The 14,082-nt window shown below is 40.7% G+C and overlaps 1 protein-coding gene and 1 pseudogene across 1 annotated transcript; one reads left to right on the top strand and one right to left on the bottom strand.

Annotated features, from left to right (window-relative positions):
* On the bottom strand, positions 1-9,004 carry LOC146577943 (uncharacterized). The gene is made up of 8 exons (XM_085267737.1): positions 8,938-9,004; positions 8,463-8,581; positions 7,944-8,360; positions 7,635-7,860; positions 7,393-7,542; positions 6,575-6,695; positions 473-597; positions 1-59 (listed from the first exon to the last, which is right to left on the bottom strand). Exons 1-8 carry the CDS (start codon positions 8,975-8,977, stop codon positions 1-3), a joined length of 1,257 nt encoding a protein of 418 aa, XP_085123863.1. The 5' UTR covers positions 8,978-9,004.
* A 555-nt stretch (positions 9,005-9,559) lies between these two features.
* LOC146577942 (uncharacterized) lies at positions 9,560-13,028 on the top strand (annotated as a pseudogene).
* The last annotated feature ends 1,054 nt before the right edge of the window (positions 13,029-14,082 follow it).

Genomic DNA, 14,082 nt, shown 5'->3' with positions numbered 1-14,082 from the left:
TCATGGCACAGTGGCCCGTGGAAATGGGATGGACTCAAGTGCAGTTTCAAACCCGGAGGCTAGAGGTGCGGTGTAACGAAAAGAGTCTTTATTTACAATGCTCAGAGGCTAACAGAAATTTCAGACTAGAATTAAGGAACATAAACTAGACGTCTGAGGCGAGAGAAAATACTATGACTTACGGTGTGTTCACACCGAACGCGATGGACGCAAACAAAACGCCCCAAACGCCCCTAATTTGACGCGTGCACATTCGCACCTCTACGCGTGTCCAAGAAAAATCCATCACGCCTCAAAATATGATATTTTGACGCGTGTGAACCGGAAATGTGGGAGGGATGTGGGAGGAAGTTGTGCCAGACCGGTATCTTTGCAAGATGGCAGCTGTCGAGCTAGCGCTTGAAGAGAGAGTCTCCTTTCTCTATTTACTGTGGAGAGCAGAGCAGTGGCGTTAAGGACGTCCTCGCCGTACCTGGGTCCATCAGGTTCTCCAGAGGTGTGAGTAGTTTGGTGAGTTCCACCATTTGCTCCAGGAGCTGCGCCTGGATGACGGCGATATCGCCGTCGTTCACTCGGCCAGTTTGAGGACCTGCTGTCCTGCGTCGGTCCAAGCATCACCCGCCTAGACACCAATTACAGGCGCTCAATCCCACCTGCAGAACGCCTGTCCGTCTGCCCAAGGTTAGTAAAAGATACGGTAGTCCTTTATTGATACCTGTGCTAATATATGCTAAACCATCCATTTATACACTGCTAACATGGATGTGCTATGCTAACAGTGAATGCTGTCGGTGTTTACTGAAAGCAAACTGTGGTACAGAGACGACTATAATATTTCTAGTGATACTCAGAAGGTCTCATCAAGTCCTGATTTAATTCGATTTATGCTGTTATCAGTGTTTGCGATGATAGCACGGCTGTGGTGTCACATCAATGTATGCGCTCGGTGTTTGCTGATATCAAACTGTAGCATTAGGACCACTGAGTTCAAGGTTCAAGGTTCTTTATTTGTCACATGCATAGTTATACAAGTATAACACACAGTGAAATGTGGCCTGACGCGCTCCTCGACATGTGCAAAAATTGGGGGGGGGGGGGGGGGTGTAGAGGAAGAACATTATATATATATATACATAGTATATACACTGGGTGAATGTGCAGTAGTAGCAGCAAGCAGGTGAATTCTGTACATTAATATGAATAGACATCTGACTATTTTACAGGATAGACAATATAAACATATTTAAAATTAAAGGAATTTGGAATGTACATTGTGCCTTGGTTTAGTGTCTGGAAGAGAGTCCTGTCTCAGTCAATTATAGATGATGTGAGAGGGCGGGTGTGTGTGTTTAGGGCACGGATGGCTTGGGGATAGAAGCTCCTCTTGAGTCTCTCTGTCCTTGCCCGGAAGATGCGGAACCTTCTACCAGATTGCAGAAGTTGGAACAGTTTGTTGCCAGGATGGGACGGGTCCTTCAGTATCTGCGCTGCTCTAGTCCGGCATCTCCTGGTGTAGGTGTCCTGAAGCGGGGGGAGAGCAATCCTGCAGCAGCGTTCTGCTGTACGGATCACTCTCTGGAGAGCTTTTTGGTCCTTCACACAGCTGTTCCCGAACCACGATGTCATGTTCTGTGTGAGGATGCTCTCCACAGCGCCTGTATAGAAAATCCTGAGGATCTTTGGAGAGACCCTGAACTTCCTCAGTTGTCGAAGGTGATACAGGCGCTGCCTAGCCTTTTTGGTCTGGACCTGAATGTGGGCAGCCCATGTCAGGTCTGAGGAGATGTGGACACCAAGATACTTGAAGGACTGCACCCTCTCCACTGGAGCTCCATTGATGATAATGGGCTTGTAGTCTCTGTGCTGACCCCTTCTGAAGTCCACCACCAGCTCCTTGGTCTTGCTGACATTCAGCTGGAGGTGGTTGTCCTGGCACCACGATGCCAGATTCTTCACTTCATCCATGTAGGCTGCCTCATCGTTGTTGGAGATGGCACCCAACACCACTGTGTCGTCAGCAAACTTCACAATGGTGTTGGAGCCATGGGTGGCCACACAGTCTGAAGTGTAGAGGGAGTAGAGCAGTGGCGAGAGGACACATCCCTGAGGTGCTCCTGTGTTGATGGTGATGCTGTTGGAGAAGCACCTGCCCACCCTCACCACCTGAGTTCTGCCAGTGAGGAAGTCCAACACCCATGCACACAGACGGCTGTTAAGTCCCAGATCCCTCAGCTTTGTGAACAGTCTGCAGGGCACTATTGTGTTAAACGCTGAACTGTAATCAACAAACAGCATTCGCACATAGTTACCCTGTTTCTTGTCCACGTGGCTGAGTGTGGTGTGTAGGACGTGGGCGATGGCATCCTCTGTGGATCTGTTGGATCTGTAGGCGAACTGCAGCGGATCTGTGGTGTCTGGGATGGAGGAGGAGATGATGTTCTTCAGCAGCCTCTCAAACACCTTCATTACTACCGAGGTCAGTGCAACTGGCCGGTAATCGTTCAGGGATGAGGGTTTGCTGTTCTTGGGCACAGGGATGATGGTGGATCTTTTGAAGCATGTGGGGACCACAGACTTCGCCAGGGACTCGTTGAAGATGTAAGTGAACACACCTGCTAGCTGGTCAGCACAGCAGCGCAGCAGACGGCCGGTGATGCCATCTGGCCCCGCCGCTTTCCTTGTGTTCACTCTCCTCAGTGCCGCTCGGACGTCATGCTCCGCGATGCTGGTCACCGGTCTCTCGCTGATGACGTCACTGTCCTCGGTAGCCAGGCGGTAGATAGCATTAGCCGCCTGGTTAACCTCGAAACGGGCGTAGAACCGATTCAGCTCGTTGGTGAATGCAGAGTCGGCGTTGATCGGCGCAGTGTCCCTGGCTTTGTAGTCCGTAATGGTGCGTAGTCCGTGCCACATACTCCGTGTGTCGCCCTGGTGGAAGCGGGACTCCACACGTTCCCGGTACCGGCGTTTGGCATCTCTCACCGCACGCCGTATGAGGCCGCTTTGTAGGCGCTCATATCGCCAGTGGCGAGACCCGCGTTGTAGGAGGCGGTCCTGGCGTTTACTGCAGTGCGGATCGATCTGTCCATCCACGGTTTCTGGTTTGGGAATGTGGTGACTCTCGCAGTGGGGATAATCTCCTCTGCTAGCATATTGACGAAGCATACTGCTACTTCCGTAAACTCGTTGATGTCGACTGCGCATGCTCTGAACATGTCCCAGTCGACGTCGTTGAGTGCGTCCTGTAGCGTAGCTTCTGATTGGGCAGTCCACCGTTTTACCTCCCTCGTGGTCACGTCTTCCCTCCGTATGCTTTGTTTATACTGGGGAATGAGGAAGATGGCGTTGTGGTCAGACTTCCCAAAAGCCGGGTGTGAGACAGCTTTGTAGCCCTGCTTGTATGGCGTGTAGCAGTGATCCAAAATTCGATCCCCTCTCGTTGGACACGAGACATGCTGGTAAAAGTTTGGCATGACTTGTCTGAGGTTCGCTTTGTTAAAGTCTCCTGCTACAATGAGGGCTGCGCCCGGGTCCTTGTTTTGAAGCGAGCTCAGCACATCATGTAATTCGGACAAAGCCATACCTGTGTCCGCTTGGGGTGGGATGTAGACCACCGTGGCGATGACTGAGGTGAACTCACGGGGCAGATAGAAAGGGCGGCACTTAATGCTCAGGAACTCCAGATGTGGCGAGCAGCCGCTGGAGAGAGTAGAAATGCTCCTGGCATCACACCACTTTCTGTTTACCATGAAACACACTCCTCCACCTTTGGTTTTGTTCGACTCTGCCGTTCTGTCCGCGCGGAGCACAAAGAATGAATCCGACGGAGTTACGGCCTGGTCCGGCACGGACGGAGTTAACCTTTGTAGTGATACTCACTCCTTTTTATTTAGACCTGGTTTAATTCTGGGATAGTTGAATATTTGTATATAATCCCTGCAGCTGTCAGACTGTATAACAGGGGTCACCAGCCTTTATTAAAACAGAGTTAGATAAAACTGAACAGTTTGGTTCATCTCTAGTTACATGGTTCTATCTTGATAAGCTGTCTTATCACAGATTAATTTTTCAAAAATATTAATGATTTAAGCAAGGAAAGGGCTACATGTCAACATACAACTCTTTATTTCTATTAATGTCTCACTTCATTCCTACCTGATTGACATGTTTAGGAATTATGAGTGATTGGCTCACTGTAGTTGTGAAAGTTGCTACCAATCAAATTATGATATGTTAAAGTTAAAATAAAACACAACTGTTTTAGATATTATCTAATATACATTTTGTAATTCTCCTTATAATTACAAAATGTTTTATGTAAGATTTAAGTTTTGTGATTTAAATCTGACATCACAAAAGTATTTTGGAATTTGAATAATGTATTTTGTAACTGCAGTACACATAATACTGATTTTGAACAATTTTGTCCAGGTTCCTTGTCACCGCGGACTCCTTCAGCACCAAGCGTTCAGTTACAGAGTCGGTGTGTCAGATCACCCCCCAGGCAGCGACGGCCATCTGGGACTGTCTAGTGGACGACTTCATGGCTGTGCCTTCACCTGGAGACTGGCGGTCCATCACAGAGGGATTCCAGGAGCGCTGGAACTTCCCTCTGTGCTGTGGAGCTCTGGATGGTGTTACGGATTCAAAAATTGGGGATGGATACAAGAGGAAAAACCAAAATAACAACACTGGTCCGGCTGGGTTGAGTCAAACGATGATTTCACCTTGTACAAAAGTAACGACAGCTTAACATAAATTGTATTGCACCATCAGTATCATGAAAATACATCTTCTGTAGAAATCTACATACCTTGTTGGGAGGAATAAGATCAAAATGTTCCCACACAGGGGAGGACATCCTCCTCTTCTTAGCTGGCTCCATTCTCTCCTGACTTTCTCTCCTCACTCTCATAAACCTCCAAACTGTCTCCGAACTCTCACTAACCGCAGCTCTCCATCAAACACCCACATTTTGAATGAAGTCTGAGGGTTTATATCGCTGTCATATCTCGCGGCAAAGTTCGAACCACTTCATGAACCAGTCACGTGGTACAGCCAGGCAGCGAGGCTTCGGACGTCATCATTTTCAGCTCCTCCCATATATGAAGCAAGCCTCGATACACGCATCACGGAAACGCCCCCTCCCATTACTCGACACACGCTTCGAAGCCTCGATACAGAACGTCACATCACTACTGGAAGCACTGATCAATATAATCTTGGAGAGCCTCTAAACTCTCCCCGTTGTTCTCCAGGGTGTTGGAGATTATTTAGACAAATATTGTTAGTTATAAGACATTTGATAAGTGTATTTGGTAATACTGAAGCTTAAAGGAATTTGTTCAAATGTAAACTACCATTCGCTTTAATTTTCCGCCAAAATCTCAGGTGTCTGACGTCAGTTACAACATGAGTCGCTTACCTTGTCCGTCACTTCCTCTTTGTTTTTATACATAGAAGGTTTACACTGAGCTTGTAATTGCAGAGAAAGAGTTAACTAGCTTCTAGTCAATAGTTTGTTATTTTCCCATGTAGAGGACGTGCATATATTAGTGGCATATTAGTGTGCACTGTGCTTTAAATGGATGAGTTGTACAGCAAGATATTCACTGGCAGGAATGATTTCCTGTTCCATTCAACGGTGCATTTTGGTAATCTCAGTCTCTCACTGAAATGTACTCCTCCTGTAACTAACTAGCAAGCACGTCATGGAGTGGGTGCACTACAAAAATGGCTAGTCTATATTTAGGAAATAAATACTACATTTGATACAAAAAGCACTGAAAACAAGTGAAATTATCTGTCCATGCAGCAAGTTTATTTTACTTAATAAGAAATCTTGAAATAAGATTTTTTAATCCAGAAATAAAAGAACACATTTGAGAATTGAAGAGGGTTAAAATAAGCTTTAAAAAGCTCAATTTAAGATAAAATTACTTGATATCAAGTCCCAAAAGTAAGTTAAATATGCTAAATTACAGTCTTTTTTTATGTTTTGAATTCTTACTTGCAGCAAATGAATGCACTGCAACGAGAAAAATAGTTCTAATACTATGAAAAACTACTCAATATTAGTGAAGTATGATTAATTTGTTTCTTGATTCAGGTTGGCTTATCTTAAAATAGAGCCAAATCGATATTAAATCCAGGCAAAAAAACCTTAAAACAGACCTTTTTCCTAGAATACTCCTTGGCTTCTACTGAAATCACAACCAGGACAAGAGTGATATATGTCAACATTTATTTCTCTCATGAGAACAAAATCCTTTTTTTAAACAATATAGGGCTGCTGCACAATCCCTAAAAGTCTAAATCAACCCTTTAAAAGGACTAAACAGAGAAAAGAAATTACATATTTGGCCTTAAACTTTTGTGACAGTCACATAGTCTCACAATGTTGTAAATAATGGCATTACTGACTTAAAACTTTACATGCCTCAGGTAAAGTGTCACTAAGAAAAAACAACAACAACTTTCATTTGTAAAGCATTATAAGTAAAGCCGTTTCTCAGGACATTGACATCTAGGCAAATTAGGAACAAAGTTGTACAAACGTACTACAAAACTAAACAAATTGCAAAGGTCCAAAATTTGAGCAACGTCACTTTGGTTGGGTTTTGCATTGGGTTTCCTGTACATGTTGCTCAAGGTTTTGTAATGTCTTGCCTGCATCTTCAGGCTGTCATGGTCTGCTAGGGAAAGCAAAGAGCAATTGTAAGACATGGTGTAACTAGACTTCACAAAATTCAGATTTTTCTAATCAGTCATTTCTAGTAAGGTTGCATGGTTGTTTTTAAGTATAATATTTATGAGAATTAATGTTTAGGTTAAATATGTTTGAGTAATGAACTGACCCTATATGTCCTGATCATTTCCCTTTGTGTCCTTTTCTTATAATGATCATGGATTTATGTTAATTGTTAGTTTGAACAGAATCAAATATTAAAACGAAAGTTTAAGATGCCCGTGAATAAAACTGTGGTGAAAATAAGGTAAAGGTTGTTTACTGTGTATATCGTTCACATCAGTGTGAACAGTGATTATGAGCTGATGGATAAAAATATTTTAGGTAATTTGATCTATGACAGAAACACTGTGATAAGGCATGATAGATGTGACCAGCATGAGGATTTACATGTGTAAATAATCAGCACTGAGTAACACCCATTACAACACAAAATGTTAAAATACTTACTATGGTTAACTGGCAAACTGGAATGAGGGATCTATCATATGTTGATTTTACACACCAACTCGAGTTAATGCCAAACCACTATGATTTATGGAATAAATACTTAGAACGGGGTTCATTGCTTCAACCATATTTTGGAAAGAGCTGTAAGAGGAACAGTCAGACTGAGAGGTAGATAAGGGTGATGGTGGACTTACCAACAACATCATCTGGAGGTGCAGTTGAAGGACCTATATCAGCCCTGGGTGCAGAGCATGAGGCTGACTTGAATAATAGTGGTAAAGCCAGCGTAGTATTATTTGACGTAGTTGGTACAGTGGAGGGTAGCGGCAATTGGGATTCTTTCTCTGAGGAAAAAACAGAAGATGAACAGAATGGGTGGTCTCTTTGAAGTTTTAGATGTCCAAAAGTCATTAGTACAGCAGACCAAAGTACACACCTGCATTTGAGTTATCCTCGCTGAGGTCATCATTGCTCTCAAGAAGTGTGGTATAGTCACTTGAACCACTTGCTTCACCACTTAGGTCACCTTCAGTCCCATTGTCTGTGTCATCTGAGCTGAAAAGAGTCTTCCTGGGCCTGCCTCGTTGTGGCATGGAGCCCTGCCTCTTCCTTGGAGACTTCATATTTTGGAGTCGTTTGTACAGTTTGGTGTAGATGGTCAGCTGTGGTAAAATAATATATTTTTGTACATCCTTTTATTATCTCACTCAATTTTAGATATTGTAGTGGGTAAAGAATGACTTACGTATGGCATGTGTGTGTCAGCATCACGTAACATGGGGTAATAGTCGACAATCTTCTGTGACATTGCTCTCATTTCGAGTTTGGAGGGGTATGTTACTTCTTTCCCCATGGGACTAGCACGGAGGATTGCAACCATGCTGGTGACTGTGTTCCTTACAAGTCTGCAACAGAGCTCCTTCGACATCCTACAGTCCTTTTCCTTTCCACTGTGGAGCAATGCAAAGTACTGACTGCGCACCATGTCCAACTCTGAATCTGTATACACCACATACTCTGGTGGGTCTGGCATTTTCATTTTTTTGTCCGCAGTGTAGGAAATGGGAGTGGAAGTTTGAGGCTGACATTGTGACACATCAAAGCCTAAGGGGTTACTCTCGCTTCGATGGAAAGTGTTGGCATCTTGGTCAGTACTCTTAAACTATAACAGTTGTGGGATATAAACAAAAATACACAATTAGGCAAATTAATGCTAGACAATATGGACAGTAATCATCTTCTTAGTGGTATAATGTGTATTTACCTTTTGGCTGATAAAATCCCAAATCTTCTTTCTACGGAAGAAATTTTCATGGCCCGGAAAAAGATCCTTTAGGTCATCCCGGGTAAAGCTTCTCAAAGTTTCCTCATCAATATTCGCAGCTGTAAAAGAGAAAAACAACTTCAAAAGTGATATTTATTTCTCTTTTCCTGGGCGTGGCTTATTACATATTGAGGTCATTTTTTGTCAGTAAATGTATTTTAGCAATAAGTAATATTAACAGGATAAAATGTCAAACTTAAAACAGTTTATCAAATATTTGGGAATGCAATAAAACTATTTTTGGGTGTCTTCAAGAATGATGTTCCAAGTCTATTTAGGCAAAGACAGCTCAAGGCTATAATGTGGATAAAGTTCAGAGTGGAGTACAATCCTAGCTCTAAGTTTCAGAAATGATGCTAACAGATGCTAAGGCTGCTTAGCTAACGTACCAAAATAACTGAAAAATAAGACTTACCCTGCAACACAGACAGTATGGCATCATCAAACTTGTCCATGCCGTGACAGCAGTTCTCTAGTTTGTTCCAAAGCCTCCACTCACAGTACCTGGAAATATCCTACAGCTTAAATAAGATCATTTAGCTAAAGTTAACACATTAGCTAGATTGCTAACTAGCAGCAGCCCTCACAAAACACGACTTTATCTTAATAACACCGTTGTACCATAGTATTTTTCAAATCAACTTAATGTTACCAACCTTAAATTACTGTTCGCTTTGTTTAGATAAATAATTTTGATCTTCGTAACTGTCCTGATGGTTAACAAAGCAGGGGAAAAGAGTTTGTCCCGCGTGAAAGTAACGTCACGACAGGAACTGAGAATGCGCATGCAGAAAATTATTTATATTTAAAAATCTTTAAGTAAAAAAAAGAAAATAAAAATATAAATTCAGTCTTAAACACTTATTGCCTAAAAATAAATATAACTGATGTAATTTAAACCTGAAAAATTGGATAATTAAGGATACATATATTTTTAAAATCACCTACCTTTCCCATGGTCCCACACTCTCATCTGTGGCCTTCAGTGGAGAGCGGTAAAGTAAAGCTGCATTGCTACAGCGCGAAAACAGTTCACCATGGCGCTCTGGAGATGTATGATCTGTTTTATCTTTGTTTCTTTAACTCTGAAGGTGCTCCTTAGCCACATAAATGCAGCTCATGGTCGAAGGCAGGATTTTTGGGTTTACTGTGGAATAGATGGCTGTGAACAAGATTTCAGAGTTTTTAACTCATTCTTTCGCCACATTAAACGGACGCACCCTCTGTATTTGACGAATGGAAGCCCACCAAGAGGATGGAGGATCCCCCCAACATCCCACTCATTAGGATCGGAAAATTTTGGTGTTTCAGTCTTTGCCAACTGTAGTACTGCAACAACAACCAGCACCGTGGAAATATCAACTGGTGGATCTTTGCCTGAAGTGCAGGAGCCTCAGGGTGTTGACAGCCCGATCACGGTAAGTGTTAAACTAAATAAAATGTAGTGTGGCTTCTGATGACAAATTTAGCTATGTCTAACTCCTCGTATTTGGTCCTATATTACTTTTAATCCTTTTCTCCATTTTTAATCAAGAGAAATTTAACGAGATCTCGCGATATTATACCGCTAGATATTGTTCTTCAAACTGTTACAAGCGATTTCCACTATGGTTGGATTTTAAATCACAATTTCATCCTGCAGGATGAAATAAAAAATAAATAAACAGAATAGCAGTTCAGTATAGATAGTACAGGCTATGCTGCAGCCGGAGAAGGCACACACTCTGCGGCTGGCATGTCTCCTGGTGAAGTTTGCATCAAAGACACTCAGCGCGCTTAAATCGTTCAATGTGGCAGCAATTTGGGTATCTCGTAGGAATTATAAGTGGTGAATACGGTTTCAGGTAAGTCACAGAGTATTTGGAAGCACTGTAAAAAAATCTGTTGGCCAGAAATACTGCCAAAACATGGATAAGAATGATTTTCTTGAAAATTAAATAAATTAATAAATGCATACAATAAAATATATCCATATACTAATACTAACATAAATTCTAAGTGCAAATCTAAATTATGTGATTTAAAAATACATAAATAATTTAATAAATACAACAAACATGTAAAGAAACTAATATCTAAGTGCGAACAAAAATTCATTATTTAAAAAGATAAAATCTTATTCTCATGAATCCAATCCCTAGCCTCATCAAAACAATGGACAACCCCTTTTTTATTGTTTCTTTGTCTTTGATTTCTTTTCCATTTCTTTTTTCTTTATTCCAAAGAATGAATATTATATTATCTTATATTATATTGAATATTCACAACTGTAACACTAGTCACTGTCATGCACTTTGTTTTTTAGTGGACCAATCATTAGGTGTAACTGATTATACCTGTTATGTAAGAATTTCTATAATTGGCCAGGAATTTGGAGTAACTTTGTTTTTCTGCTCTAAAGGAAGAAGCTGTTGCTACAACATCCTTTACCAGACATGATATTACCAGATCTGCTGCAGCTTTTGCTATCAGTGTTCAAGAACAGTGCCACTTATCACAGGTATGTTATAGTCTTAATGGATCAATACATTACATAAGGCAATCAATGTCTTACTTGTTCATAATGGAATTCAGAATTATTATTTTTTTATATAAATGCAGAATAAGTTACTTTTGTTTCAAGTGTTTTCACAGAGAACGGTCAAACATATCATCTCAGGAGTGCAACAGTATCAGGCTGTTCTTTTGGATACGCTCAAGGAAAGAATGAAGACAGTGTTTGAAGATAATGCCGAGGGAACCACTCAGCTTCAAGATGAGGCTTTGGCTACATTTGATAAATTCATGGATCCTTTCTCCACCATTGCATATGGACAGAGTAGAGCCATAGGGGAAATGTTCTGTCCAGTCAACGCAGAGGAAGTAGTAGTATCCCAGAAGATATGTTGGGTAAAGCAAGGTCTTTCAAGGGTCATGTCCATTAGGAACAAAAGTTTTTACTATGTACCATTAATTGAAAGTCTAAAGCAGTTAATGACTAATGAGAGAATCTTTACCATGTTGAACACTGCACCACAAAGAAGCAGAGAGGGATTCTTCTATGATTTTAGAGACGGGTCCCTCTTTACATCTCACCCCTTGTTTTCTCAGAGGCCAAATGCATTGCAATTAATACTGTACACAGATGAAATTGAAATATGTAACCCCTTAGGGTCCCATGCTTCTGCAAACAAATTGGTCATGTTTTATTATACTTTAGGAAATATTGATCCAAAATTTAGGTCAAAGTTAGCTGCAATACGACTTCTTGCTATTGCTAAAGCAAATGACATTTCTCAGTGGGGTATTGATGTTGTACTGAAAAGAATACTTCAAGATCTATCACTGCTTTACAATGGCGTAAGGATTGAAATGTCAAATGGTGAAATTGAATTGTTTGGTGCTGTTATAGCCATTTGCGGAGACACGCTAGCCCAGCATGAGATTGCTGGCTTTAAAGAAGGGACTGGCTTATAGCAAATGTAGACACTGTGAATGCAACTTTGATGATATGCAAAGTGTTTTTGAGGAGAAGAAGTTTGTTCAAAGAACTCTGGAGAAACATATGAGGCAGTGTTTTGAAATAGATAAAGCAAGCACAGATTTATTGAAAGCGTCCCTCAAAACTACTTATGGAATTAATAGAAGAAGCAGACTAGTTGATGTTCCTGCATTTGACCTGATCAAACAAACTCCACAGGACATAATGCATGTTATTTTTGAAGGTGTTGCATCAATGGAAGTTAAATTTGTATTAAAACACCTAATTCTCTCAGGACAATTGGAATTAGACAAGTTTAATTCAGACATTCAAAATTTTCCTTACTCACCTCTTGAAATACGGGATAAACCATGTCCTATTAGCTTTGGCACTTTAGTGGCTAACGACAACAAATTGAAACAGTCTTGTGGACAGATGCTAATTCTTTTAAAAATATTACTTTTTCTTTTGTATGGTGTGGAGAGTATGTTGTATTTTTTAGAAAGTTAATTATGATAGTTCAAATAGTTCTTGCTCCCATTATTTCTTTACAAACTGTATTGCAACTGAGAAGTATGATTGAAGAACACCTGTATCAGTTCAAGCAACTTTTTCCCGAAGCCAATATAATACCTAAGCAACATTATATGTTGCATCTTCCCAGTCAAATCTTATCCCTTGGACCTTTAATAAGGAGTATGTGCATGCGCTTTGAGGCAAAGCACTCCTATTTTAAACAGTGGGCTTCTAAGTTAAATTTTAAAAATGTTTGTAAATCCCTTGCAAACCACAATCAATTTCTTGAGTGTTGTCAAAATGAAATAGGCACTGAACATCCTATTTTTGCAAAAGAAAAGGAATTCGGGCCAGTATCAGCTGTTAAAAATAATGAATATGTTAGGAAAAAAATTAAAGAATTTTTTGGAATAGATGTCATGCATTCTGTTGTCTCAGTGAAATGGTATGTTCTAAATGGCAATAAATACATTGCTGGGAAGTCCATGATTATTGCAGATGTGGATGGCACTTTCCCTGTGTTTGGATGAGTCAATCAAAAAGGATATCTTTTTGATTGACTCATCTTTTATTGCTTTTGAGTACCAACGCTATGAAACTTTGAATTTAAATGAAGACTTATTGGCATATGAAGTAACTGTGCCCATTGTTGCTCAAGCTACAGAATTAGCCCATGAGCTCATTGATTATACTTCATACTTTTCTATTAGTTTTAGGGACAGTGTGTTTGTGCCAATCAAATACAGTCTTTCTGATATTATTTCCCATAGAAATCACCCTTAAGATTAGGGTTGCACCAAGTATTGGCTTAGTGTAGTTTGTGATGATATCAGTTGACAGTCATTAAATGTTCGCTAAACCAATGTCAATGTTGTACCACATAATGCTGGCATGCTGGGACAAACAGCTGTCTTTGAAATGTGATTTGTATCATAAATTGTGGTTAATTTTTTTCCCTTATATGTACAACTTTGAAGTCAGACATGATTTTGAATAAATCATATTTTCAACAGGTGCCTTTTGTGAATTTCCTAAATCAAGCAAATTGAGTTTGTCACTCTATCTTGAAACAAGTGATATTTTGAGAGACATCTGGTGAGAGACCTAATGTAGGCTATTTTAAGAGTTATTCTTCCCATTTCTGGATTTCTGTACTAATATAGACACAATTATATGGTTATTCTCAATTTAAGTTTATTATCTAAAATCCAGACTTAGAAACAAGTAAATCTTTTTTTAAAACAAGGCAAATAATCTGGCCTGTCTAAAAATAGGATTTTAAATCATGGCAAGCACCAGATAATTTGCAGTGTGGGAGGTGTTGTCTAGCATTTTCAATTAACTTGGACAGCTTCTGCCTCTTTGACACCACTTTTAGAGATGCCACTCCACCCCCACCCACTGCAGTTTATTGAGTGTTATCTTCCACAATCTGGTGCTCCAGCATGGCAGTGACAAAAAGGGACTAGTAAAAAATTCTTGAGCACAAATGTCAAAAGACCTCAGGTTATTTAACTCTGATGCTCGATCCACAAATGCATTTTCCTTAAAAATGTGGCATCATGAAAGGAGAACTAAACTCTT

The sequence above is a fragment of the Mchenga conophoros genome, linkage group LG3 (assembly GCF_057382185.1).
Source record: "Mchenga conophoros isolate Kocher_MC1m ecotype Shallow Benthic linkage group LG3, M_conophoros_male_GT1.1, whole genome shotgun sequence".
Classification (NCBI taxonomy): Eukaryota; Metazoa; Chordata; class Actinopteri; order Cichliformes; family Cichlidae; genus Mchenga; species Mchenga conophoros.
This window is presented reverse-complemented; position numbering and strand designations above follow the sequence as displayed.